This window comes from Raphanus sativus, chromosome 6, assembly GCF_000801105.2.
Source record: "Raphanus sativus cultivar WK10039 chromosome 6, ASM80110v3, whole genome shotgun sequence".
Classification (NCBI taxonomy): Eukaryota; Viridiplantae; Streptophyta; class Magnoliopsida; order Brassicales; family Brassicaceae; genus Raphanus; species Raphanus sativus.
Genome location: NC_079516.1, coordinates 12,196,289 through 12,219,862, shown reverse-complemented (window position 1 = coordinate 12,219,862; position 23,574 = coordinate 12,196,289). Strand labels below are relative to the sequence as shown.

Here is a 23,574-nt window from a genome sequence, read left to right as displayed (position 1 = left end):
CACATCGTTTAGCTAGAAGAAAGGTAGTCATAACCTGATGAGTATAAATAAGAGGCCGTGTCTAACTTCCAATTCATACCTTTCTCGGCCTTTTGGCTAAGATCAAGTGTAGTATCTGTTCTTATCAGTTTAATATCTGATATGTGCGGTCAATGGCCCACATGATATTAACTCTATTTTTTGGGTGGAAGTCCACTAAGATAGCTTGCTATCCAGGCTTTCTGAGTCGCCCAGGCTTTGCACTACTGCAAAGGCTGGCTCAACCCATCAAACACCAAGTTCAACTCTTTAGTTTTTACTCTTATAAGCAAAGCTCAATAGTCAATACCATTAACTACAATCATTACACGGCCCACGAGTTCCTAAGTGACGGTGAGATTCAACATGTGAATTCATAGTTATATTATTGATTTAATATCGTCTCCTTCAGCTATTGGCAGGTATTGCATTGCCTGTAACACGATGAAATCCCTTTTGTGATTAATTATCTTACAAAATCATCAACGAAATGACATTAGACTTTTCTTCTTGGTCCAGATTGTCTCTATTTAACAACAAAAAGGAAATATACATATCTTACGGGCTTTATCTATATAGCTTCACCAAAATCAATTAAAGCTGAGAGCAGAAACTTACAGTGTTGTTGTCATGAATTCCAGAGTAAACAACTTGGTTCACTTCATGATTATGAGGTAAATGTGTGTTATCTACGCCGCCTTCAGAAGCTGAAACTAGAGAAATAATCTTAAGTAGGTGGAGAGAAAATAAAAGACATTGACGAGCATGAGGAAGCCAAGCTAATTTTTACCAAACTGGAGGACGGCCATTCCAGATGCTCTGATTGATATCCTCAGCTCAACTACATCTTAAGTAATAACTCCCTGTCTTATGAACAAAGTGTAGCCTCCATTAGCAATTATCACATCCTAGCAAGTAGCAACTTCATTTCAAACTAGACCTACATGTCTGATAAGTTAACTTTAAGTAACTACTGAGTGTTTGTATGATTGTCTCAAATGAGCTTACCAAATCTTCAGCTATGATTTTCATCTTCCCAACGCCGCTGGTAATGGCAGTCAAATAAAGACTTTCCCGGTCCTACCTACAATAATACAGTTTATGTTATTCAAAGTTTCTTTACCTGATTATATTTACATCAATGAACTAAGCGAATCACCTCTGCAGAGTATCACACCAGTGAAATTACCAACCAAATATGCATTGTATACCTAACAACTTTGACCAGTCAGGAAAGTCTAATATATTACTCTCCTTGTACACACAACATGATTGTCTGCCTCCATATTTGAATCTTTTGCTTGCCAGTAAAAAAATGTTTCTTATTTGCTCAAACATCTGCACTGTGATATCCTACATAAATGGGCATATCCCCCATTATATTGACTCCTTTACTCCGTGCATACTCACGAACTTTCTGCCACTGCCTTTGGAACAAAAATTGTTTAGTAATGAACAAGTCAATCTGCAGCAAAGAAGAAGAGGTGTTACCCCCAATGAAATTGAATCCAAGAAGTAAGGGAAAGCCACCAAGATCTTACAAACTCCCTTTTTTGACTTTGATATATAGCTTCCATGGCTGAAAGATGACGATTTTTAAGTACTTCAGGCCACTCGAACCAACTGTATGAATTTAAAGTATCGTCTGTAGCTGCAAAATAAACAGCATCTTCAAGCCAACCTATGCACAACGAATATAACATCCTCAGTGAGAACGTGTTATCCAGATCAGGCCAGCAGACTGCTAACAAATGAATGTTTTAAATTGTATTTTTCTCGAATGAAAATAGAGGGATCAATACAGAAACTCATCAGTTCACTGTTACCACTAATAAGCCTCTCTGCTGCCTGAGAAGAGGTCAGTGATCAAACTTAACTTCTCAAGCCAGGCCAGTGGTTATAATCAACGAAGAAATAAATATCTGAATGTTTTTACCAAAAGTATAAAATATAGCGAGAGTTTATGCTATGCAGCTTAGTTCGAAAACTACAGTAATTCTTGAACCTATGTGAGCTAGACTACAAAGCAATTGTCTTTTATTTGCTACTATACTTAACTCCAGACAAAAGAAAAAAGACAACCATAATCGCATTATAGGACGAGTGAGATGGGTTTGTTAATACGGAATAACGTACAGGCGGTTGGTTAAAGTAAACTATATTGTGTTCTTCCGTCCCACATCGCTTAACGAGAAGTAAGGTGGTCGTATCCTGATGAGTATAAATAAGAGGCCGTGTCTAACTTCCAATTCATACCTTTCTCGGCCTTTTGGCTAAGATCAAGTGTAGTATCTGTTCTTATCAGTTTAATATCTGATATGTGGGTCATCGGCTCACACGATATTAACTTTATTTTTTTAGGGTGAAAACCCACCAAGATAGCTTGCTATCTGGGTTTTCTGAGTCGCTCATGCGTTGCACTACTGCACAAGCTGGCTCAACCCATCAAACAACAAGTTCAATTCTTTAGTTTTTACTCCTTTATAAGCAAAGCTCAATACCACTACAATCAGCACATGAGTATACAACTTGTTTCACTTCATGATTATGCGATAAATGTATCTCAAGTAGGTTGAGAGAAAATAAAAGAACATGAGGAAGCGAAGCTAGTGTTTACCAAACTGGAGGACTGCAATTTTGGGTGCTTCGATTGATTTTCTCAGCTCAACTATATATATATATCTTTAGTAATAACTCCCTCCCTCTCTTATGACAAAGTGTAGCCTTCATTAGCAAATACCCTTGCCAGATTTTCAATACTGAGCAGGAACTTAGAATATGCAGATCTACACTTGTATTGTTCAGCATGATTTTGATCTTCTCAACGCCAGAAAAAAAATAATCGCATTATTTGAAGTTTAGCAGATGCAAATTGTGGGTACCTTGGTTATCAAGGGACTCATTTAACTTGTTAGCAGTTTGATAGTTCACACAATCAGCATCACTGAATAAAAATAAGATATAGGAGTTAGCATTTGATCAAACAAAAAACAACATACAAATTATATATAGAAGATTCACACATTTGTTTGTGGGAGCTTATCCTGCATTTACAAGCTTATCGGGAGAGAAGATAAGGTCTATTGACATATTATAAAATGTTTTTTTTCCTTCCATTATGTATACAAATTTTTGAACCATGTCATAGGGTTGATTGATATTGTACTATTTCAATTTTTTTCGAAAATGATTTTTTTACTATTTTAAAATATTATCATTTTTACGTTCACTATTCATAAATGATTATGTTGTATACAGTATTTATAAAACGCATTAACCATGTATACTTTTTTTTTCATTGATCCATTATATAACCATCTATAACATTTTGTGTTTGTTTTTTCCGTAGTCAAACTTTTATAACTATTTATTGAACATAACAATCATCATTGCTGTTACCACCTTTTTCAGTTATAGCTTAAGAATTGATGTAATGTAATGGCCTTTTTATATATTTGCAGTTTAGTCTACGGTGGATTCTCTGGATACATGTCTTACTACTTTTTTTTAATTAGTGCTTTAGTTTTCACAATTTGCAACAAATAAACCTTAAGTAAATAAAATAATGCTACAAAACATTATTTAACTATTTAAGTAAAATGGTCTGCCATCGCGTAACCTTTCTTTTGTCAACTCTGTAACATAGTCAATCCTTTTATTTTGTCAAACTCCACAGCAGTTTCATGCACTAGTCAATATTCAATATACGACTTCGATAATTGATACTATCCTTTAATAAAATAATAAACACACTTTGATTAAAGAGCAAACGCTGACTTGACTTCTCAGCCCACGACTGCGAGATGAAATTGTGATTATTTACAAACACTGACTTGACTTCCAAGTTCACAACCATAAAATAAAATAGGAAAAGAAAGCACTCTTGAAACTCTTAACGGCTGTGTTATTGAGCCTTAAGTTACTGACTGGACTCAGCACCACGTAGTGTACCAATCCAAGCCGGTGGCTGCATTCCGGTCTGCTCATAAACCGTATCAAGAACCGGTGGCAACATCTTGTAGAGTCCAGCAATATCCTTCATACCACCACTGCTCATTCCCTGATCAACACCACCACCACCACCACCTTGGTTCCACACACTGATCTTAGGCTGCAAGTCCCTGATGGCCACAGCATTGGTCTTGGCGATATCTTGATAAATTCCATTGTTGATCATCAAGAAATCCCTCATTGCTGAGTAGTTGTTGTCAACTGCGCCTAGGAGGGTTTTGATATAAGTCCCTTGAGCATTGGCCATAGCGACAAGTCCCTCTGCTTCTCTCTGTTTAGCATAGAAGGCTGCATCAGCTGCAGCTTTGGTCGCCTCCGCTTGCTTCTGCTTCTCGTAAAGAACAGCTTCTGCTTTCTTTTGCTTGTCGTATAACTCCCAGTTTGCTTCTTGCACCTGTCATAATAACAACAACAATAATGTCATGATCTGGGAGAAGAAACAAAAGTCTAAAAGATTGAGATGATACATGGCCGGTTCCGGGCACAACCGGATAAAACATTTGCATTAGTTCCCAAATTTAAAGGGTCACATGATACCTAGATTGTATAATTTTTTTATAAAAAAATTAACCTAAAAATGGTTATTGTCTTATGAAAACTTGAGATGATGCATTACCTTGGTCTCATATTCAACAGTGGCTTTGCTGAGGAACTCAGCTTTGAGCTTCTCTGTCCGAGTCAAAGCATTCATTTTCTCAACTTGAGTTTGAAGCTCAGCTTCCCTCATAGCAACTGCCTTGGCAGCTTCAACCTCAGCCACACGAGAGCTTTTGGTCAAATCAGCCTTCTGAATCGCAAGTGCTGCATCAGCCTGAGCAACAAGAGCCGCCTTCTCATTCTGAAACACCTGGACCTCAGTCTTGACCTTGATCTCTTCTTTTGTTCCTTCTCCAAGCCTCTGAGTGGAGATGATCTTTGACTCAGCGTCAATCTTTGCTGCATTCTGGATGGTGAGCCCGGTACGTTCTTTGGCACCAACTTCTCCCTTCATCTTTGCCTCTGCTACATCGATCTTGGCTTGGTTAGCTGCTTCCATCTGAGTCTTCTGACCCAAATAAGAGAAGTACTCATGTCCAGGCACATCAACGAGCTGCTTGACATTGGCGTTGTAGATCACAAGACCAAACTGGTTTAGCTCAAGTTGGACCTTCTCAAATACTTCCTTCTTGAACTCCTTTGTACCTACAATCAATCAAGAATTTGATTGTGATACAAGTTTTACCGGAAAAAAAAAACCCTAGTACATATCTAATCTAACAAACCCAAACCCTAGTATATACTCTCTCTATTTCTATGATATATAGTTCTATGTTCTTTAAGGATATTAAAAAAACGTATTAAATTTTGATAATTAATAATATTATTATTACCAATTTTCTTTAAATTTAGACTGAAAAGAAACAATGTTTTTTTGTAAGAACATTTAAATTTCTGAAACAAAAGGAGTATAATCTGTATAATACCTTTGAAGACCTCTTCCATGGTCATGGAAGCAACAAGAACACGAGTCTCTCCCTCGATAACACCCTGAACAAGCTCGTTGACGTGATTCGAGTGCTTATCGTGCTGAGACATAAGCATGGCGTACAACAAGAGAGCGTGAGCGTCATCAACGCGTGGACCGATTGTAAAAACGGCGGGGAGAATAAAAGGGAGCTTCTCGGAACTCATGGCCTGGACCTCGAACGTGTAGTTGACCGGAGAAACATCGAAGACGGTGCAGGACTGCCATGGAAGCACCCAAGACTTCTTGGCAAGCTTGATGTCTTTGATACCACCACCAGTGATGGCAAGATACTCCGATGCTCTAGCGACTTTGTAACCCATTCTTTCTCTTCTTTGGAATGTTAGGTCTGTTTTTTTTTTGTTTCTTGAGATGTACGCTTTGACTTATATAACTCCTCAATACGCGTATTTAGGAAAATCAAAGGAAAATTAACAAATATTATTTTCAATTTCTTTCGACTTCGTGATCTACACGATTTTCCAAAAAAGTTTGTCAACGTCTACTAAATCAATTCTTTTATATCAAATTAATGGTATAGTTTATGTAAATGTATGTATTATACGACTTTCAATTGGTACCTTCTTCGAAATTGCTTTAATTTTATTTAGTTGACGATAGCCAAAGAATTATGTTAATATATACATACATTATAATTTGGATATTAATTAGCAACGAGTTTTATATGATAGAGTTGTAATGGTGTTTAATGCTTATCTTTCATTTATCTGTATAAAATTAAGTAATATGCAAGATATATTATGGTGGATGGATATAGTATAGGTGAAGCATCCAAGAAGGCCCGGACATCTTTTATCGTGTAAAGAATATATGACGAATCTGAATAAGTTCTATTCCACAACTACCTTGAGCATTAGTTTCTGATTAGATTTTAATTAAAATATACTGAATTTGTAAATTGACTACTACTAGTCATATCCATATCTGGAAAATACAGGTCAAGTCCACCCATCGCAAAACTTTCAAAAATGAACATAAAATTTACAGACGATTAACTTCACCTAAATAAAACAAATACAATTAAATGAAATATGAAAAAAAAAATCTTAGCAAGATGGATGCAAGTCAAATTGAAAGTGAGTGGGAAACTATTTGATCACTTTCATCATATGCACGACTGAATCAATAAAGACACTTTTATAGAGTGGTACAATTGATATTTTTAGTTTATCAATATGCTATCTATAAAATTTCTAGAGGATGGAAATGCTCTAAATCCAGAGATAAGAGAGACTGAAAAGGTTACTTTTGACGCCTGACGGATCTGATCAACACAACTAAACTAACTATATATAATTGCAATTGTTAATGTCTAGTTAAATAATGCAGAATATTTCAAGCAGAGAATAATAAGTAAGATGACTATGATCAATCATCACATGACACAACACAACTTCTTCGTCAGTCTCCAAAACGTCTGCTTTATATAATAGCCTCACAACTCACAAGTGACAACCACAAGATGCAAAACACACAACATAGTCGGCTCGTTTTTTTTGTTTGCAAGGCTTATTCAAGTATATTAGATTATTAGTAGAATGTAGAGTCATCATCGCACCTAAAGCCTAAAACCACATGCTTAATAACAAATAAATATATTTATATGGATAGATTCAATGAGTTTCTTAATCGTATTCCAAAGCCATGATTAAAGAAAATGTATACTATATTAAAGACCCACACCAAATACCGAGTTAGGCCACTATAAAACGCTAAGTTGTCTCTGTGATCTATCGGCTCAATCACTCACATTTAAAGAATATTTTTCACTCCTCTCACCAGAGTTATTCCTACTAGTAAAAGTTTTATCTCAGATCTAATCTCAATGGAAAAATATGAGAGACTAAGTGAAGAAGAAACTTATTGGTGGATACCATTTAAGTTCCTCGACCAAATTCTTAAAGCTATCCTCAAGTGCCTTGGTCTTCTTCATCATGATTCTCCATCCACGAAAACGGAGTCGTCTCCGGTGACTTCAAACCAGCCGGTAAGCTTTCTTTAACAATATTTATTGATTCTTCTAGAGAATATTATGGATTAATATGGGATTATTATTTTCTTCGTGTTGTGTGTATGCTAAATTGGCTGTGCATGAGAGTGGCAACTAATTTAGGGGTGATCTTAAAGATTTTCTGTTTTAACGATTTTAAAGGAAGTCTAAAGTTTTTGGGAGTATATTTTATCAATTGTTTGGCTCTTGTATATATTTCATAATTTTGTTTTCCAGTTTTTGTAAGTTAGAACTAGTTATTTAGCTATTTATATTCTCTAAGTAAATAAACTTTATGATATACTGATAAATTTGTTTTATTAGAACATCAAGTTAATTAAGTTGGATGAAACTTTTGATCGTGTTATGAAGGTTAATATTCAGCCAAGTAGCATTTAATCATAAATTTGTAGTTGCAGGAAGAAGAAGAAGAAGAAGATGTTGTGATGGCAGAAAACGCCACTATAACGAGTACGGGGAGTAAAATCGTTGTGACGAGTAGAGGGACAAAGATGAAGGCAAAGCCAAGGAAGAAGGAAGAGAAAAGCACGGGCCGTTCTGGCAAACATCACAAATACGATCTTTAGCTCATTTAATTTGCAGTCTAATGTGTTCTATTTACAGTGCACTCAGTGTTATTTACTAAGTACTACGTAGCATCAGTGTTATTCATATTTCTGTTTGAGATTTGTGTGTTTAATAATATTAATAACTTATGCCAGTCCTTTTTTCTTAAACACAACTTATGCTAGTCCATCAATCCGAAAACAACATAAACTTCATTATATTCCCAAATAATGTACGAGCTGAAAGAAATCTCTTAATGCATTTTTTGAAATGGAAGAATTGTTTTTTCATCGTCGTCATGTAAGTGTTGTACATGAAATGATAGTAGTGGATGTGATTTTATCTTTATAAATAAAATGTTGGATGATAATTGGGTTCATCAAAATAAAAATACCCGACCAACCATTAGTTTCATAACCAATATATCAAACCATCTGTCCTTACATTACATACCAATTACTGGATTAGAATAAGAGTCAACAGCTCGTCCTAACCCACATTAATTATTGGTCGATAAGTCTATGCGCGTTAATCAACTACTATATCTTTATGGTTAATAAATATGACTATACATATCTGCAACACTGTATTTTATTTAAGCAAAACGACAAATGCATAAAGACATTTTAATTTTGAACTTCAAAATGACGAAATATATTTTATTTTTCTGAGAAACTTAGTGGAACGACCAAAGAGGACCACATATCACTACTCGCCTACTTGGTTTAATCTTGAGACTGAAAACAAACCCTTCAAAACTACAATCATTCTACTATCATACGTATTACTAATCAAAACAACAAATTTATTGTTCTAAAGTTTAATGATTTTTCTTTATCCAACATTTTAGTATAAGTTTATCTTTTCAGGAAAAAATCGAATGATGTGAAGTGGAAAAAGAAACGCACTGACGAATAATACCATACCACAAATTCACAATGTGTGAACATGATAATATTAAATACAAAGGTCACATGTAGCCAGGTAGGACTCTCTACGAGTAACATATGGTTTTTACTTATTATTTATCAAACAGCATTTGAATATTCATACTGTCACAACCACGAGTAGCATGAAACACCAACTTCGAATATAAAACAATTACATTCCTCCAGGGAAGAGTATTCTATAAAACCCAGTCATTAAAACATACATGTTGACAGGTCTCGCGTCACTGGAAGGTCCATAACTATTAAACAAGGTACGATGAGACATAAAATTGAAGTTCTCTAAATTAAACCCTACAATAATCATTTTCAAAAAAATTACCAAAAGGTTCAGTCCGAAACTCTAATATCTGAGGTCCCGAAACCACAATATGAAATAATCATTATCAACACGTTTGTCTAAGGAACCACAATAGTGAATTTAGTGACCATAAATGCATTAAGCTAAAGGAATAGAATAATAAGACATGTTGGAGTACAATTTAGTATGATACAAGTTCGAAACTAACTAATTATCAAAGCCCTTTATAAACAAAGCCAACTAATTATCGCACATTTATCAGTAGAATCTTAAACTCAAGTAAAAAAAACATTAGATTCTCAAATTTAACTCATAGTTGTCTCATAACTCTTTTATTTGCGTGCAAGCAAATCTAGTTCTTTGTCCAACCATTTATTTCTTTAGTTAAATTTAGTTTTTTTCTGAAAAATTAAATTTAGTTATTTGATAAGAGCACTTATTGTGGTTATGATTTATAAACCACTTTATAATCAAAATGATTATATTGTTCAATTTGTTAAACTAAATAACTAAAACATAAAATGGAGGATTCATAATTACTTAATTAAACATTTGTTTTCTCTCAATAATATATCATTTTTCTAAACAACAATATATTTTCACTTTTTTCTGTCAAGCAATTTCGAAATCTCTAAATCCTTAAATAAATTCCTGTAAATTTTGATTAGTGTATGATTAATTTTTGAGGTGCTAGGTCCACCCCCAACATTCCATTAACCTCTAGCACTATCCTGATCACACAAAAAAAAAGACTTTTGTATTTATTTGAATAAACAAGATTTTCAAATGTACTACCAGTTCAACATCTTTGGTTCAAACAAAAACCAAAGAAAGAGCGTGGATTGACTTTGACCAAGACCATACGTTCCCACAGTCCCTACCACCTCGCCACTACTCGTTGCTATTTTTTTTTTGACTGGGTAGATCAATATCAACACTTTTATATCATTTTTAAGTTTTAAGTTTTAGGCTTTGACATTTAAAATAAATAAATACTCAACAGAAAAGGTTATTTACTCTTATTTATTCTAAAAATTTACCAATCAAGTGAAATCTCTTTTTCTCTTGTTCCCTCTAATTACTATTTAATGAAAGTATAATATATAAACAATTTAGTTCAACTCAACCAAGTATAAATATATTTGTTCTGTTTTGCTCTCTCCCATTTTAATTTCCTTTCATTTTCATCTTTTTATTTTCTTTTCATTTACTCCATATTTTACAATCACACTCCTAACATAAGTCAAATATGCATCTCGGTATCCTACGTACCAACGCAACTATAGTTCAAAGTCGATCTCAACCTAACAAACCGGGTTTACTATTAGACTCGGTCAACAAAAAACAATTGACCAACAACCAAGTGATGATACCTATCCCTTTAAAAGGAGTAGCAACTGCGTTAACAAGTTCCATCACAAACCAAACTACACACAATATCTCTCTCCAAGAACATAAACAAGAGAAATAATTCAAGAAATCAACAATGGAGAATCTAAGAAATGGCGAAGAAGGCGACTCTCATCAGATCCCGTTTATGTTATTTGATCAATCTTCAGTAACGGCTCCTCTCTTGAAGTGTCTTGGTCTAGAAAGTTCTTCATCCTCATCTTCTGGCTCTTCTTTGTCATCTCACAACGAGGAAGAAGAAGATATATCGAGATGAAAGAGGATGAAGATGATATGACCGTTGAGATCACAGAGCGGAGGTTGCAAAAGAGTAAGCCTAGGCCTAAGCCGAAGCCAAGCCCAGGAAAAGGTGGCAAAGTCAACTAGGATTCATGTAAAACATATACGTTTATACTATAGTCATCTTTTAATATAATATACAAACACACACAAAAGTAAACTAAAGTAAATGCAAATGTATACAGACAAAAGCTCTGATATGATAGTACTTATGTAGTCATGTGTTTTGAATGTGAATCTGACAATAAGATCAAGTTTAGAGTTTATCGTTTGCTTACCGATTTAACACTAATAATCAGCTTCAGCATGCATGCGCTTAATCGAGTAGGCCTATTAATAATCGAGTGACTGAACAAACAAACCTTCAGTTTGTATGGGTTTATAAGGCCCATTAATAATCCGTAAAGGTAAATCGTCGGCCCACTAATAGTGTTTTCGAACTTACTGGCTGTGGTAACAAGATGACGTGTCGTACAGACAATCGAAAGGACAAAGCAAAACGATCTTGTTTGTTCTATCAGATATGTAGTGGAATTTGCTACGGTTCAGGAGGCTGTAGTGAAGGTAACAGCCAGCAAGGATTATCTTTACAGTCTCCATACATGGTCTTATCACATAAGCTGAGAGACAAGAAAAGAAACAGAAAATCGAACCGAGATATATTTAATAAACCGGAACCTAACCATAATGTCAAGTTGTGAATGCTTTCATTGATCAAAGGTGCTGTTACACTGTCAGTTTATTATGTGTTATGTCCTAAATGCTTTTCTGGTTATTTTTGCTTTTTTGAGCAAGGAGAAAAAAAGAAGAAAAAATGGATAGAACCGGTTTAATAGAAAACCGGATTGAACCAGATACATAATTCGGATAAAAAAAGAAAGCTTTCCGCGAAGAGGACACCGAAAGGGGTAAAGCTAAAACCTTGTCCGTAGAAAAGCCGGCGAGGAGAGAGAGAGAGAGAGAGAGAGTTGTCGGATTGAATTGGTGGGTAACTAACTATGACAGCTGCGGGTCTAGGGCAGCTGAATCTGGAGGAGTCTACTCCGATTCGTGGGTCCCGCAGTGTCGATTGCTTCGAGAAGCTTGAACAAATTGGCGAAGGCACTTACGGGTAACTCTCCTTCTTTGATTTGGTTTTGTGGGTTTCATATTCTGATTGTAAAGTTCCAATTTTTATCTAGAAAAATTTGTTGCTTTATGTGCTCTGTGCATCTAATCTTATCAAACTTTGGTTTCTGGAGTGAATTGAGATCTGTAGACTTCTCTTCATACTTTGGTTTCTCAGAACATGTAGAAATCGAATTTGCATGTTTACTTGATTTGGTGGATAAACAATGTACTGTATCTTGTCAATAAACAAACATCTCACTACTACTACTACTAAGCTTAGACAAGTTGCAAACTTTATGGTTACTAATTAGTAATTGCGACTTATAAATATATCAATCCACTTGAATTTTGAGAGACAATAATATGTTGGGATTTTGAATATTTTGCAGACAAGTGTACATGGCGAAAGATATCAAAACTGGTGAAATTGTGGCACTTAAAAAGATCCGTATGGACAATGAACGAGAAGGGGTAAGTATTAGTAAGAACCTGCATTTTCAGTTTCACTACTACCACTAAGCTTAGACAAGTTGCAAACTTGGTGGTTACTAATTATGACATGTAATAATAATAATAATAATCACATGTTTGTTTTTTTGAAGTTTCCTATAACTGCTATCCGAGAGATTAAAATCCTGAAGAAGCTTCATCATGAAAACGTCATCCACTTGAAAGAGATTGTCACTTCTCCAGGTAATAATAATAATAATAATGAAGAACACCACCTCCTAGTCTTTATCCTGTAAGAGGCATTTAGTTTTTGATACTTAAGAGAGTTTTGTCTTTTTATAAGGTCGAGATAGGGATGATCAAGGAAAGCCAGGTTAGTTAACATTAACCTATCCAAGATCTAATGATTTTCTGTGGAGCTTAGATCCATTAACACCACCTCTTTGCTCCTATTTTTATAGATAATAACAAATACAAGGGAGGGATCTACATGGTTTTTGAGTACATGGATCATGACTTGACTGGACTTGCTGATCGTCCTGGACTCAGATTCACTGTTCCTCAGATCAAGGTATATTTTTGCATGGCTAGAGATACCCTTGTCTGTATTAGCCTTTGCAAAAACCTATTTTGTTCCAACTCTGTCTGACGTGTCAACATATGTAAAACTCAAAAAGTGTTACATGAAGCAACTTCTCACTGGCCTTCACTATTGTCATGTGAATCAAGTCCTTCACCGTGATATAAAAGGTGACTTTGTCCCAACACACACATTTATCTTGTCATTGTCTGTCTCTCACCTTTTAGTTGCTAGTTTAGTTTAACCCATTTATATATATCTTGGTGCAGGATCAAATCTCCTTATCGATAACGAGGGAAATTTAAAGCTTGCTGATTTTGGGCTTGCACGGTCATACTCTCATGATCATTCTGGGAATCTCACTAACCGTGTCATCACACTGTGGTATAGGTATGTATGCATGTCTACATACTTTGAAGTTATCAAGTCTTTTGCTTATTCCTGCATTCATGTATTGGTTATTGCCTTAGGCCCCCTGAGTTGTTACTTGGTGCCACGAAATATGGACCAGCGATTGACATGTGGTCTGTTGGTTGCATATTTGCTGAACTTTTGAATGGTAAACCAATCTTGCCTGGTAAAACTGAGGTCAGTGTTCCCATCTTTTGTGCAGTCGACTTTGATGTTGTGTCCACTTACTCAAATGTTTTGTTTCTACAGAATGAACAGTTGAATAAGATTTATGAACTTTGTGGATCACCTGATGAGAACAACTGGCCTGGGGTTACGAAGATGCCTTGGTATAACCAAATGAAATCATCTCGGCCCTTGAAGAGACGTGTGAGAGAGGTCTACCGACAGTAAGTATAAATAAAACCATTATGCAGCTGCAACACGTCTCTTTGAACAAGGAGAGATCTCATTGTGGCATTTTTATCTTGTACTATAGTTTTGACCGTCATGCCCTTGAGCTGCTGGAGAAAATGCTGGTGCTTGACCCTTCTCAGGTATACTAACTCATCTGACATATGAGATTAAGAGCTATGGATCTTCAATTTTTCATTTTTTTGTTGGTCCAGAGAATATCTGCAAAGGATGCTCTTGACGCAGAGTACTTTTGGACTGACCCTTTGCCATGTGATCCAAAGAGGTAATTGAATTCTCCATCTTTGTTAATTACGATTAGCTCATTATAATCATATAACTAGAAAATGTTTAATGTCCCTCTCAAACAGTCTACCTACATATGAGTCATCACACGAGTTCCAGACAAAGAAAAAGCGGCAACAAATGCGTCATAACGAGGAAGCAGCCAAAAAACAGAAACTGCAGCATCCTCAGCAGCAGCAACACTCTCGTTTGCCTCCACAGCAACACGGTGGCGTTGGTCAGTCTCACGCCGCTCCACATTGGCCTGCCGGACCAAACCACCCTGTTAACAACGGACCGCCACCACCGCAACTACCTGCCGGTGGACCTAGCGGCCACCACTACTATCAAAAGGCCCGTGGCGGTGGTGGTGCACCTGGTCCAAACCGGTACCCTCCTAGCGGAAACCAAACCGGTGGTTATAATAATAACCAGAGCCGTGGAGGTTACAGCAGCGGATCGTATCCTCCCCAAGGTCGTGGTGCACCGTATGGCGCTGGTCCTAGAGGACCTAGCGGTGGGTATGGTGCTGCTCCACCTAACTACTCACAAGGTAGTGGTGGTCAGTACGGTGGCTCTGGAAGAGGTCAGAACCCAATGGGTGCTGCTAGAAACCAACAATATGGATGGCAACCCTAAAGAGAGAGCTCAAAGACTCTCATGTTGTGATTCTAGTAATGAAAGAGACACCAAGAATCTGTCATGTTGTATTATTACCTTGTCTTTATGTATGTTTAGATACTGTTACACGACCAAAGCTTATTTATAAATCAGAACATAGGAAAACCAAATTGGAGTTTCCATATCTTTTTTATTTCTCTTGCAACCAGTTGTTTCACAGACAATAAAGTGGATACAAAGCTTCAGAGTAAAAACAAAAAAAAAACAAAAAAAAAAAATCTCAGAAGTAACTTGAAGCCATAAGACCAGCTATTGTGCTGATTCTACCTTCATGATAACTTTCATGAACTCATACACAAAGTAACTAATCGCTGCTGAAGGCAATACCTGCATTCACCAGAGGATTATTAACAAACCCATAGTTAAGGTTTTCAAGAGATAAGGAATCATTATACCTGTAATAAGCTGGGAATCAAGCCAGCATATAGAGCAGGAACACCACCTTGTTCAACGATCTTCACACAAGTAGCCACTGTGCTCAGCTTCCTCTCATGCGACTGCATTTGCAAATGCCTTCTCACAACTTCAAAAGGATAAGTCGCTGCTTCTGAGCACGCCCCAGCGATTGCTCCGTACAGCAAAGTTCTCATGGGACCAAGCTCCAGCTGGTCAAAAGCGTTGAGCTCCTCACCTTCTTCTCTCATGTGTTCAAGCCGTTTCCTACCTTCCGGCGTATGAAGGTAAGTTGATTTCAAGATATCATAGACTCCATAGAACACAGCTCCCGCTGGAGCCATGCTAACGAGCGAAGGCACAAGACCTTTGTATAACGAGAAGAAACCTTCCGTTTGAATCATGTGACGAAACGCACCAACCACACCGCCTAACGCCTCTCCACCAGGTGCCACCATAACCGTTCTCACGGTATCTAGTGGTAGACAGAGCAGACTAGCTGTTACTCCGGCGGCCGCACCGGCGATAAACCTCTCGAAATTAGTGGTTTCTTCGTTCCCTGAGAGTCTCAGAAGCTGGCCTCTGTAGGTATCATAGGCGTAGAAGTTGATGGACTTGAAAGGAGCTGTTCTAAGAATGTTAACCAAGTTGCCTTTCCAGAATCCTCTAACTCCTTCGGTTGTTGCAATCCTCTGGATGAGTCCAAGGAGACTCCGTTGCTCTCCTCGGACTATGTACTCTAGCTTCATCCGCTCAAGTGGTGCAATGCAAGTTCTGTCTCAGTCCAAATAAAGCCTATGAGAGCCACCCAACTTCAACAACCAAATCTCATCACTAAGTAATAACCACAAGACTATAAAGTCTACAGCTTTAGACTAACTAATGAATCACAGGAGAGAAGAAAGAGAGAGAGAGACCTTGAAACCATGGCAGCAAAAGCTCCAGCCCAAAGATGCTTGGTGGTGTTGAGAGCTCCTGATCCATTCTCCTTAACCTTAATCTTCTTCTCCTTCTTCTCACCAGCTTCTTGGATCAACAAAGAGTCTTTCAACTGAAGAGATTGATAACTGTTTTGACCATTATACCCTTCACCTTCTTCTTCCTTTATCGATAAACTCACAGACAAAAACAGAGCTCCTCCTCTGGTCCTGTCTCGTCTCCTAAACTTCAAAAAGCTCGACTTTTTTCCGACAAATCGTATTGAACTGACTGTGCAGTCCTTACAGGGAACAAAAGAGACAGATCCCCCGAGGGTTTGACCGTTTTGATCTAACGGTTCTGATTTGATCCATCGATCAAGGCCGCCACGCATTTCGGATCAGGGAGAAAAGGGTTACTTGGAAAATTAAGGAGAAACAAAAGAAAGTCTGAAACTTTGTACTTTGCGACTAGTAAAGCTTCAAGCTTTAAGCTTCCATCTATGTCACACTGCTAGTCTACTAGCATCGTTCTCGGCGGAAGAGGAGAGAATATTAGGTAGGTCTTTGGTGTAAGTGTGACTCGGTACCTTTTTTTTTTTTTTCTGGTTGGCACGTCATCGAAAAACACTGGCCCACGTTGTTCCATTGTGAGTTGATGGGCCTAAGAGTCTAATATTATAGGCCCGTTTTAAATACAAGGGGCCTTGCAAATTTTTACTTCTAGTATCTCTATTTACAACCTTTGTAACCATCGAGTATCTAAGACTCCGTGGCCCAATGGATAAGGCGCTGGTCTACGAAACCAGAGATTCTGGGTTCGATCCCCAGCGGAGTCGCTGTTCTTTCTATTTTTAACTTTTTTATCCCTTTGTCTTCGTCGCTTATATGTATATATGTATACTTGTTTTTAATTTGGGAATAAAACTTTCACAGATACCTAAACCCCTCATTCGTTGTTCATATCTGTATGGCATCTATAACTTTTTTTCTTCATATATTAAATTTTGAGAAATTAGGCCTACTAACCCAACAAAAAAAAAAAATTAAATTTCTTACCAAATTTGAGTAGACGAAGTAACTGCTCCCCTTTGGACTATTGGCTTTACAGCAAACAACGTTGCTCGTCCGTCGTTCTCTTATTATAAAACAAACATACAAATTTTAAGAAATGAAAATCTCGTTTTTTCAAGTACCTTTTTTATATATATCGACCTTCAGTTTTTCTTTTGAAATCAAAATTTAATACGTTTCAAATCCATTAAGTAAAGCGTTAACTAATCATCATCGCTTTACACATATCTCTTTATTTTATACAAATATAGTTAAAAGAATGCATTAAAAATGTATCGGCTCAAATATTTAAACTAGTTACTTTCTACTTTGTATATAAAATATAGTAAGTTATTTTGACACGACTCGAATTTGGATTTTTACTTTCTCTTAGAAGTTGGATTATACCAAAATTTGAAAGATTTTTTTAGCTTAATTTGGTATTATATCTCCTTCTGAGATTTTATTTTAATTACTGCCTTTGTGAGAAACATTGTTCTGAAATAATGATTGATTGGATCAACTTTTTTTTTTTTTTCTCAACATCAACATTCATTTCATCAAATATGTGGGTACAAAAATTTGACCACAAGAAAATTTGACCACTAGTACTTTGAAGTGATCTAGTAACACCTTGGATCACTTGAATGGATCCAACGCTACCTAATTTAAACTTCAAAGTACTTTGAACCACAATGAAAATGAAATCACTCCACGACCCGGAATGATCCAATTCTTCAACCTCCTAATTCGACCTCATGGTACAACAGCGCCTACTAGCACAACAGAGCTAAGAGCTATACCCGAGACCAAGTAAACACTAGCTAAAGGACCCTAATAATCGGCATCAAAGTTCATGATCCAATGGCTTCAACACCTTAGATGCATAGTCGAAATAGCCTCATCCTATTGGTCTTCAACTGTTGTGACCCTCAGCCTAAAAACAGACACAAGATCCGAATGAAAGTCGGGTTCCAGCTGCCGTAAACGCGGGTCGATACTTCAAATCCGAATTTCCAGAGAAGCGGAGCTCGTACCATAAGTTAGAAACTTTCAGAGCTGGGGTATAAGCCACCGCCACGAACCACCGCTTGGATACCTTCTTCTTGGCCCTTTACTCTGCGGGAGTCATTGTTCGTGTGGTCCCGGAGAGAGCCCGGAAGAGCAAAACTCTGTCTGTTCGCAGTCTAATCTTCCTCCTTTTGTCTCACCATCTCGAGTAGACGTAGATCCGAGGTAAAAGAAGCGTCTTTCGAAACCACGCGCCGTCGCCGAGTCGGAATCACCGTGAATCTGAAAGGGGGAAAACCAGATCCAGTAACTCCGATAACCCTAAAAGCCGACTTTCGCCCTCCCCGTCATCACGTTAGCCTCGCCGCAGCTCCAGATCGTACAGATCTAGCCACCGTCTGCATCAGACAGAAACATCGAGTGGAAATCTCACCAGAGTAACGAGCATATCGACTAAGGACAAGGGGGAGGAGAGAAAGCAAAGGGAAAAAGAAGAAAGGGAAAAGAGAGGCGCTTCCGGCACCGGATTAACCGGGCCGGAGCTAGGATTCCGACGAAGTGTTTAGAGAGAAGCGGGAACTGTGTTTTAGAGAGAGAGGTTTTTTCCTTCCAGTTTTGGATCGGTTTTCTCTCCTTTATTGATTGGATCAACTTATACTATTACCCCAGCTTGATTCATTTTCAATAAACCCAAATTTAAATTAATTAGTATTTATTAATTTTTAATTTGGTATTATATCTCCTTTTAAGATTTGATTTTAATTACTGCCTTTGTGAGAAACATTCTTTTGAATTAATGATTGGCTGGATCAATTTATAATATCATCCCAGCTTGATTCATTTTCAATAAACCCAAATTTAAATTAATTAGTATTTATTAATTTTTAATTTGGTATTATATCTCCTTTTAAGATTTGATTTTAATTACTGCCTTTGTGAGAAACATTCTTTTGAATTAATGATTGGTTGGATCAATTTATAATATCATCCCAGCTTGATTCATTTTCAATAAACCCAAATTTAAATTTATTAGTATTTATTAGTAATTAATTTGGTGTTATATCTTCTTTTGAGATTTGATTTTAATTACTGCCTTCGTGAGAAACATTCTTTTGAAATAATGATTGGTTGGATCAATTTATACTATCATCCCAGCTTGATTCATTTTCAATAAACCCAGATTTAAATTAATTAGTATTTATTAGTAATTAATTTGGTATTACATCTCCTTTTAAGATTTGATTTTAATTACTGCCTTTGCAAACATTGTTCTGAAATAATGATTGGTTGGATCAATTTATACTATCATCCCAGCTTGATTAATTTTCATTAAACCCAGATTAAAATTACTTAGTACTTATTAGTTTTAAAATATACAAATTTTTTTTTACTTAAAAATATACAGATATTAGTGTCATAAAATAAGCCATTCCTCTTTATTAAAGAAAAGACAGCTGTTAGACTATTTATTAGAAAACTATGTCCATATTAAATTATTGTATATTGATTCTTAAATGCTTTAAAAATTACTTTCTTATTTCATAAATAATTTCCGTTACGTTATTTAAGCCCCAAGACGTGCGTCTGCATTGCTTTCAATTCATTACAATTACAAAACAGCGAAAAGACACAGAGGGAGAGAGATCTCAAGTCTGATCCACAACAATGGCGTCTCTCAAAGTCCCGGCCAACGTTCCTCTTCCCCAAGAAGACGCCGAGCAACTCCACAAGGCTTTTGCAGGTCCTCTCTATATATCTCTCTATTGATAGACTACATTGGTGACTACGGATGATTTTACTTGGATCTTGTTTACTATTTGCTCTGTGATCCTCTTCTTACGTTGATCTGTTTTGTTCTTAAAACACAAGATCAGTATAGTTTCTTTTGCATCTACTGATCATGATTCATAATAAACTGTCTTCAAAATGTTTTTGGTTTGATATGAAAACAGGATGGGGTACCAACGAGAAGCTGATCATATCAATTCTAGCCCACAGGAACTCTGCACAGCGCAGCTTAATCCGCAGCGCTTACGCCGCTACTTACAATGAGGATCTTCTCAAGGCCTTAGACAAAGAGCTTTCTAGTGACTTTGAGGTTATAAAAATTACTCTCTCTTCCTGTTTTTTTTTCCGATATGATCACCTAAAACAGTCTGATTGTTTAAATAAACTTCTACTAGAGTTAAAAAAAAACTAGTTAACAATAGTTCAATTAAAGTACTTTTTCGAATTCAGCCAAAACGAATGACTTATTACGGATGCATAGATATTTAAATAACTTTCAGAATTAACAGTTTTTTTTTGTAACAGAGAGTTGTCATGTTGTGGACTCTTGATCCAGCGGAGAGAGATGCTTTTCTTGCTAAAGAATCAACCAAAATGTTCACCAAGAACAATTGGGTTCTTGTTGAAATCGCTTGCACTAGGTCTCCTCTTGATCTTTTCAAGGTCAAGCAAGCTTACCAAGCACGTTACAAGAAATCACTCGAGGAAGATGTTGCGCAACACACATCTGGTGACCTTCGTAAGGTATATTATATAATCTATTCAACGAGTCTGCTGGGTTTGTTTCGGGTTGTTGATGTTTTTGTTCTCTTTTTTTTTTGTAGCTATTGCTTCCTCTTGTTAGCACTTTTAGGTACGAAGGAGATGAGGTGAACATGAGGCTTGCAAGATCTGAAGCCAAGTTACTTCACGAGAAGGTCTCAGAGAAAGCCTTCAGCGATGATGACTTCATCAGAATCTTGACAACAAGAAGCAAAGCACAGCTCGGTGCAACTCTTAACCAATACAACAATGAGTATGGAAACGCCATTAACAAGGTAAAACTTTGACTACAACGTTTTTTTTTTTTTTGCTGTTATAATGCATGGCCGGTTCTGGACATATGTTGATGAAACATTGGCATGGCACCTCCATTTTTAATAAGAAATTGTTCAAATTTGACAGAAACTCAGTTAAAATTCATGTGTGCGCTCATGACTTCTTTTTTTAGTTTACCCTTTTATAAGTTCTTGATTCGCTTCTGTTATTTAAATTTTAGGAAACAAATTACATATATTTTTTCAATAAACTATATACTCTTATTAAATTTATAAATTATCTATAGTCCCCAAAATATTAAGATGTGCCTTGTTTTTGATATTTTGTTCAAACAGCTGATTATGTCTCGAGTTTTGCAGAACTTGAAGGAAGATTCGGATGACGAATACCTTAAACTACTAAGAGCTGTAGTCACGTGTTTGACATATCCTGAGAAGCATTTTGAGAAGGTTTTGCGTCTAGCAATTAACAGAATGGGGACTGACGAGTGGGCACTAACCCGAGTCGTGAGTACACGAACTGAAGTTGACATGGAACGTATTAAAGAGGAGTATCAGCGAAGGAACAGCATTCCTTTGCACGATGCCGTCGCTAAAGACACTTCTGGTGATTATGAGGACATGCTTGTTGCTCTTCTTGGACATGGAGATGTTTAAAACTGGTTCAGTCCCCATGCTTTCTTTCTTTTTACTGGTTTGTTTTGAATAAAAGAGTTGTGTAAACTGGTTTCTGCTACTATCTATCTATCTATGTATTTGAGTCTGTTTAAATACAATCTAAAGCACAAGTTAAAGCGAAATCTCTGTAATCTAAGCAAGTGCAGCTCTAACAATCTCTACTACTACAACACACACGAAGCTTCTCTAATCTCTTATCATTCTTGTTGATCAACATCTTCTCTATATCTAAAACTTGGATAGAAGTTTTGTTCATGGATATGCTGATGGAACAGACTCTTGTATTTATATACCCTTATATGATGGAAGGTGTTCAAAAATTTTAATATTTAATTTATGTAGTCCATAACACATTACTTTTGAACTTCTTAGTGATAGTTCTGTGAAGTGTAATTATTTTCTTTAGATTAGAAGTGGCTTTGGCTGTAAAACGTTTTTTTTTGTTTGATTAATTTTACATTCAATTAAAAAAGAGACAGTTGTAAGATTTGAGATATTTGAAAAGTGGTCATATATTGTTAATCCATTGAAGGATTCCAAAGAACAACACTCCTTCACTTTCTTAGTTTTAAAGTATATATATAACAGAGTAGATTTCAAGTAAATATACATTCGGGTGTTATATAACACATGGGTGGATTAGATCATATGATTTGGTACATATCTTCATTGATCCAATGGAGTTCGACTCTTGTGTTATGTTATACGAGGATTTGTATAATAAATATTGAAGTGAAACCAGCTATGATCTTCTAAATCAAGATCTTATCAGTAATCAAACTCTGAAATCTTTTAACTGGACCCACGATTTAAAAAAAAAAATAGATTAAGTGTGGTATGTGTCATAGAATCACTGGTACTACACCAGAAGAGGTGTTATACAATATTAGGACATTCAAAAGTTCACTGATATACAACATTTTATTTTAGTTTATAAATTATTGCCAGTTATGTATGTATTTTTTAAGTTGTAACTTGTAACTATGTGCATGAGTGATGGCAGAGCATCATCTTTTTTTTTTTTTGGACAACATGGCAGAGCATCATCAGGAGTTAGGACTGGTGTGGAGATAGATTTTGCAACAATTACTCAAATGGCTACATGGAAAGAGACAATATAACATCATGCTAGTAGGCCCGTTTTCGGTTGGCCCATTAGTTCCCGCTCACCTTTCTGTCCGAGTTATATATTTGTTTGGGGCAAAATTCTAATAAAACAACCAAACATTATTGACTCTAGTATTATGAAAAATACGCAAGTTAAAAAATCGACGATTTTATAATGAAGAGTTTAGGTGTTACACTAGTCTAACCTATACATTTCAATATCTGACTACTTGGCAGAAAAAAAGAAGTAACAACAAGGAAACAAAATGAAAAATCTGCAAAGGTTTGTCCATGTATGGGGAGTCAGTGATGATTTTTTTCTGAACGTCTGGAATGATATTAATCAAAAGAGTGAAACACCAATATAAAGGCAATGCCTTCTACCACAAGGTAGATGAAAATTTAAAAACAACCACACTCTAAATAAGAGTCAAACGTTGCTTCTATCCTTTTCTCTTGCGATCATATCATGAAGCCAAGAGGGACTTTCCATAGCTAGGTATGACAGAAAACGTTCATCTCGTAAAACATTTCTGGCAATGTCCTGAGCAATCTCGTTAGCTACCACTTTCTTTCCTTCAAAAGTTACAGTCGCAAAATTCCTTTAGAGCTGTGACACTTGTTGTAACAGA

The 23,574-nt window shown here is 36.3% G+C and overlaps 6 protein-coding genes and 3 non-coding genes across 10 annotated transcripts; 7 read left to right on the top strand and 2 right to left on the bottom strand.

The window, feature by feature from the left end:
- The first annotated feature begins 75 nt into the window (after nt 1-75).
- On the top strand, nt 76-268 carry LOC130497365 (U2 spliceosomal RNA). The gene has a single exon (XR_008936357.1). It is a non-coding gene; the product is annotated as a U2 spliceosomal RNA (small nuclear RNA).
- A 2,002-nt stretch (nt 269-2,270) lies between these two features.
- LOC130497364 (U2 spliceosomal RNA) lies at nt 2,271-2,464 on the top strand. Its single transcript, XR_008936356.1, has one exon. It is a non-coding gene; the product is annotated as a U2 spliceosomal RNA (small nuclear RNA).
- Nucleotides 2,465-3,749: 1,285 nt separating this feature from the next.
- LOC130497081 (flotillin-like protein 3) lies at nt 3,750-5,979 on the bottom strand. Its single transcript, XM_056989988.1, has 3 exons — nt 5,493-5,979; nt 4,646-5,211; nt 3,750-4,423 (listed from the first exon to the last, which is right to left on the bottom strand). Exons 1-3 carry the CDS (start codon nt 5,854-5,856, stop codon nt 3,938-3,940), a joined length of 1,416 nt encoding a protein of 471 aa, XP_056845968.1. The 5' UTR covers nt 5,857-5,979; the 3' UTR covers nt 3,750-3,937.
- A 1,276-nt stretch (nt 5,980-7,255) lies between these two features.
- LOC108811763 (precursor of elicitor peptide 1) lies at nt 7,256-8,265 on the top strand. 2 transcript variants are annotated; one of them, XM_056986812.1, is made up of 2 exons: nt 7,256-7,541; nt 7,958-8,265. In XM_056986812.1, exons 1-2 carry the CDS (start codon nt 7,380-7,382, stop codon nt 8,129-8,131), a joined length of 336 nt encoding a protein of 111 aa, XP_056842792.1. In that variant the 5' UTR covers nt 7,256-7,379; the 3' UTR covers nt 8,132-8,265. The 2 variants fall into 2 exon arrangements, with proteins under 2 accessions (XP_056842792.1, XP_056842793.1); XM_056986813.1 differs by having other exon boundaries at nt 7,257-7,541; nt 7,964-8,265.
- A 2,509-nt stretch (nt 8,266-10,774) lies between these two features.
- On the top strand, nt 10,775-11,314 carry LOC108807815 (elicitor peptide 3-like). Its single transcript, XM_056988588.1, is given in 2 exon segments — nt 10,775-11,013; nt 11,016-11,314. Coding segments are annotated over 2 exon segments (288 nt in total). The 5' UTR covers nt 10,775-10,845; the 3' UTR covers nt 11,136-11,314.
- A 619-nt stretch (nt 11,315-11,933) lies between these two features.
- LOC108836701 (cyclin-dependent kinase C-2) lies at nt 11,934-15,091 on the top strand. The gene is made up of 12 exons (XM_018609823.2): nt 11,934-12,159; nt 12,548-12,629; nt 12,761-12,851; nt 12,952-12,981; nt 13,070-13,179; nt 13,286-13,358; nt 13,458-13,578; nt 13,659-13,776; nt 13,849-13,988; nt 14,078-14,135; nt 14,208-14,278; nt 14,364-15,091. The coding sequence occupies exons 1-12, from the start codon at nt 12,047-12,049 to the stop codon at nt 14,914-14,916; spliced, it is 1,560 nt and encodes a 519-aa protein (XP_018465325.1). The 5' UTR covers nt 11,934-12,046; the 3' UTR covers nt 14,917-15,091.
- On the bottom strand, nt 15,058-16,857 carry LOC108811762 (probable mitochondrial adenine nucleotide transporter BTL3). Its single transcript, XM_018583854.2, has 3 exons — nt 16,269-16,857; nt 15,354-16,125; nt 15,058-15,285 (listed from the first exon to the last, which is right to left on the bottom strand). Exons 1-3 carry the CDS (start codon nt 16,661-16,663, stop codon nt 15,208-15,210), a joined length of 1,245 nt encoding a protein of 414 aa, XP_018439356.1. The 5' UTR covers nt 16,664-16,857; the 3' UTR covers nt 15,058-15,207.
- Nucleotides 16,858-17,034: 177 nt separating this feature from the next.
- Nucleotides 17,035-17,107, top strand: TRNAR-ACG (transfer RNA arginine (anticodon ACG)). The gene has a single exon. It is a non-coding gene; the product is annotated as a tRNA-Arg (tRNA).
- Nucleotides 17,108-19,929: 2,822 nt separating this feature from the next.
- Nucleotides 19,930-21,957, top strand: LOC108811760 (annexin D2-like). Its single transcript, XM_018583851.2, has 5 exons — nt 19,930-20,073; nt 20,285-20,430; nt 20,646-20,864; nt 20,945-21,157; nt 21,518-21,957. Exons 1-5 carry the CDS (start codon nt 19,998-20,000, stop codon nt 21,812-21,814), a joined length of 951 nt encoding a protein of 316 aa, XP_018439353.1. The 5' UTR covers nt 19,930-19,997; the 3' UTR covers nt 21,815-21,957.
- Nucleotides 21,958-23,574: the final 1,617 nt, after the last annotated feature.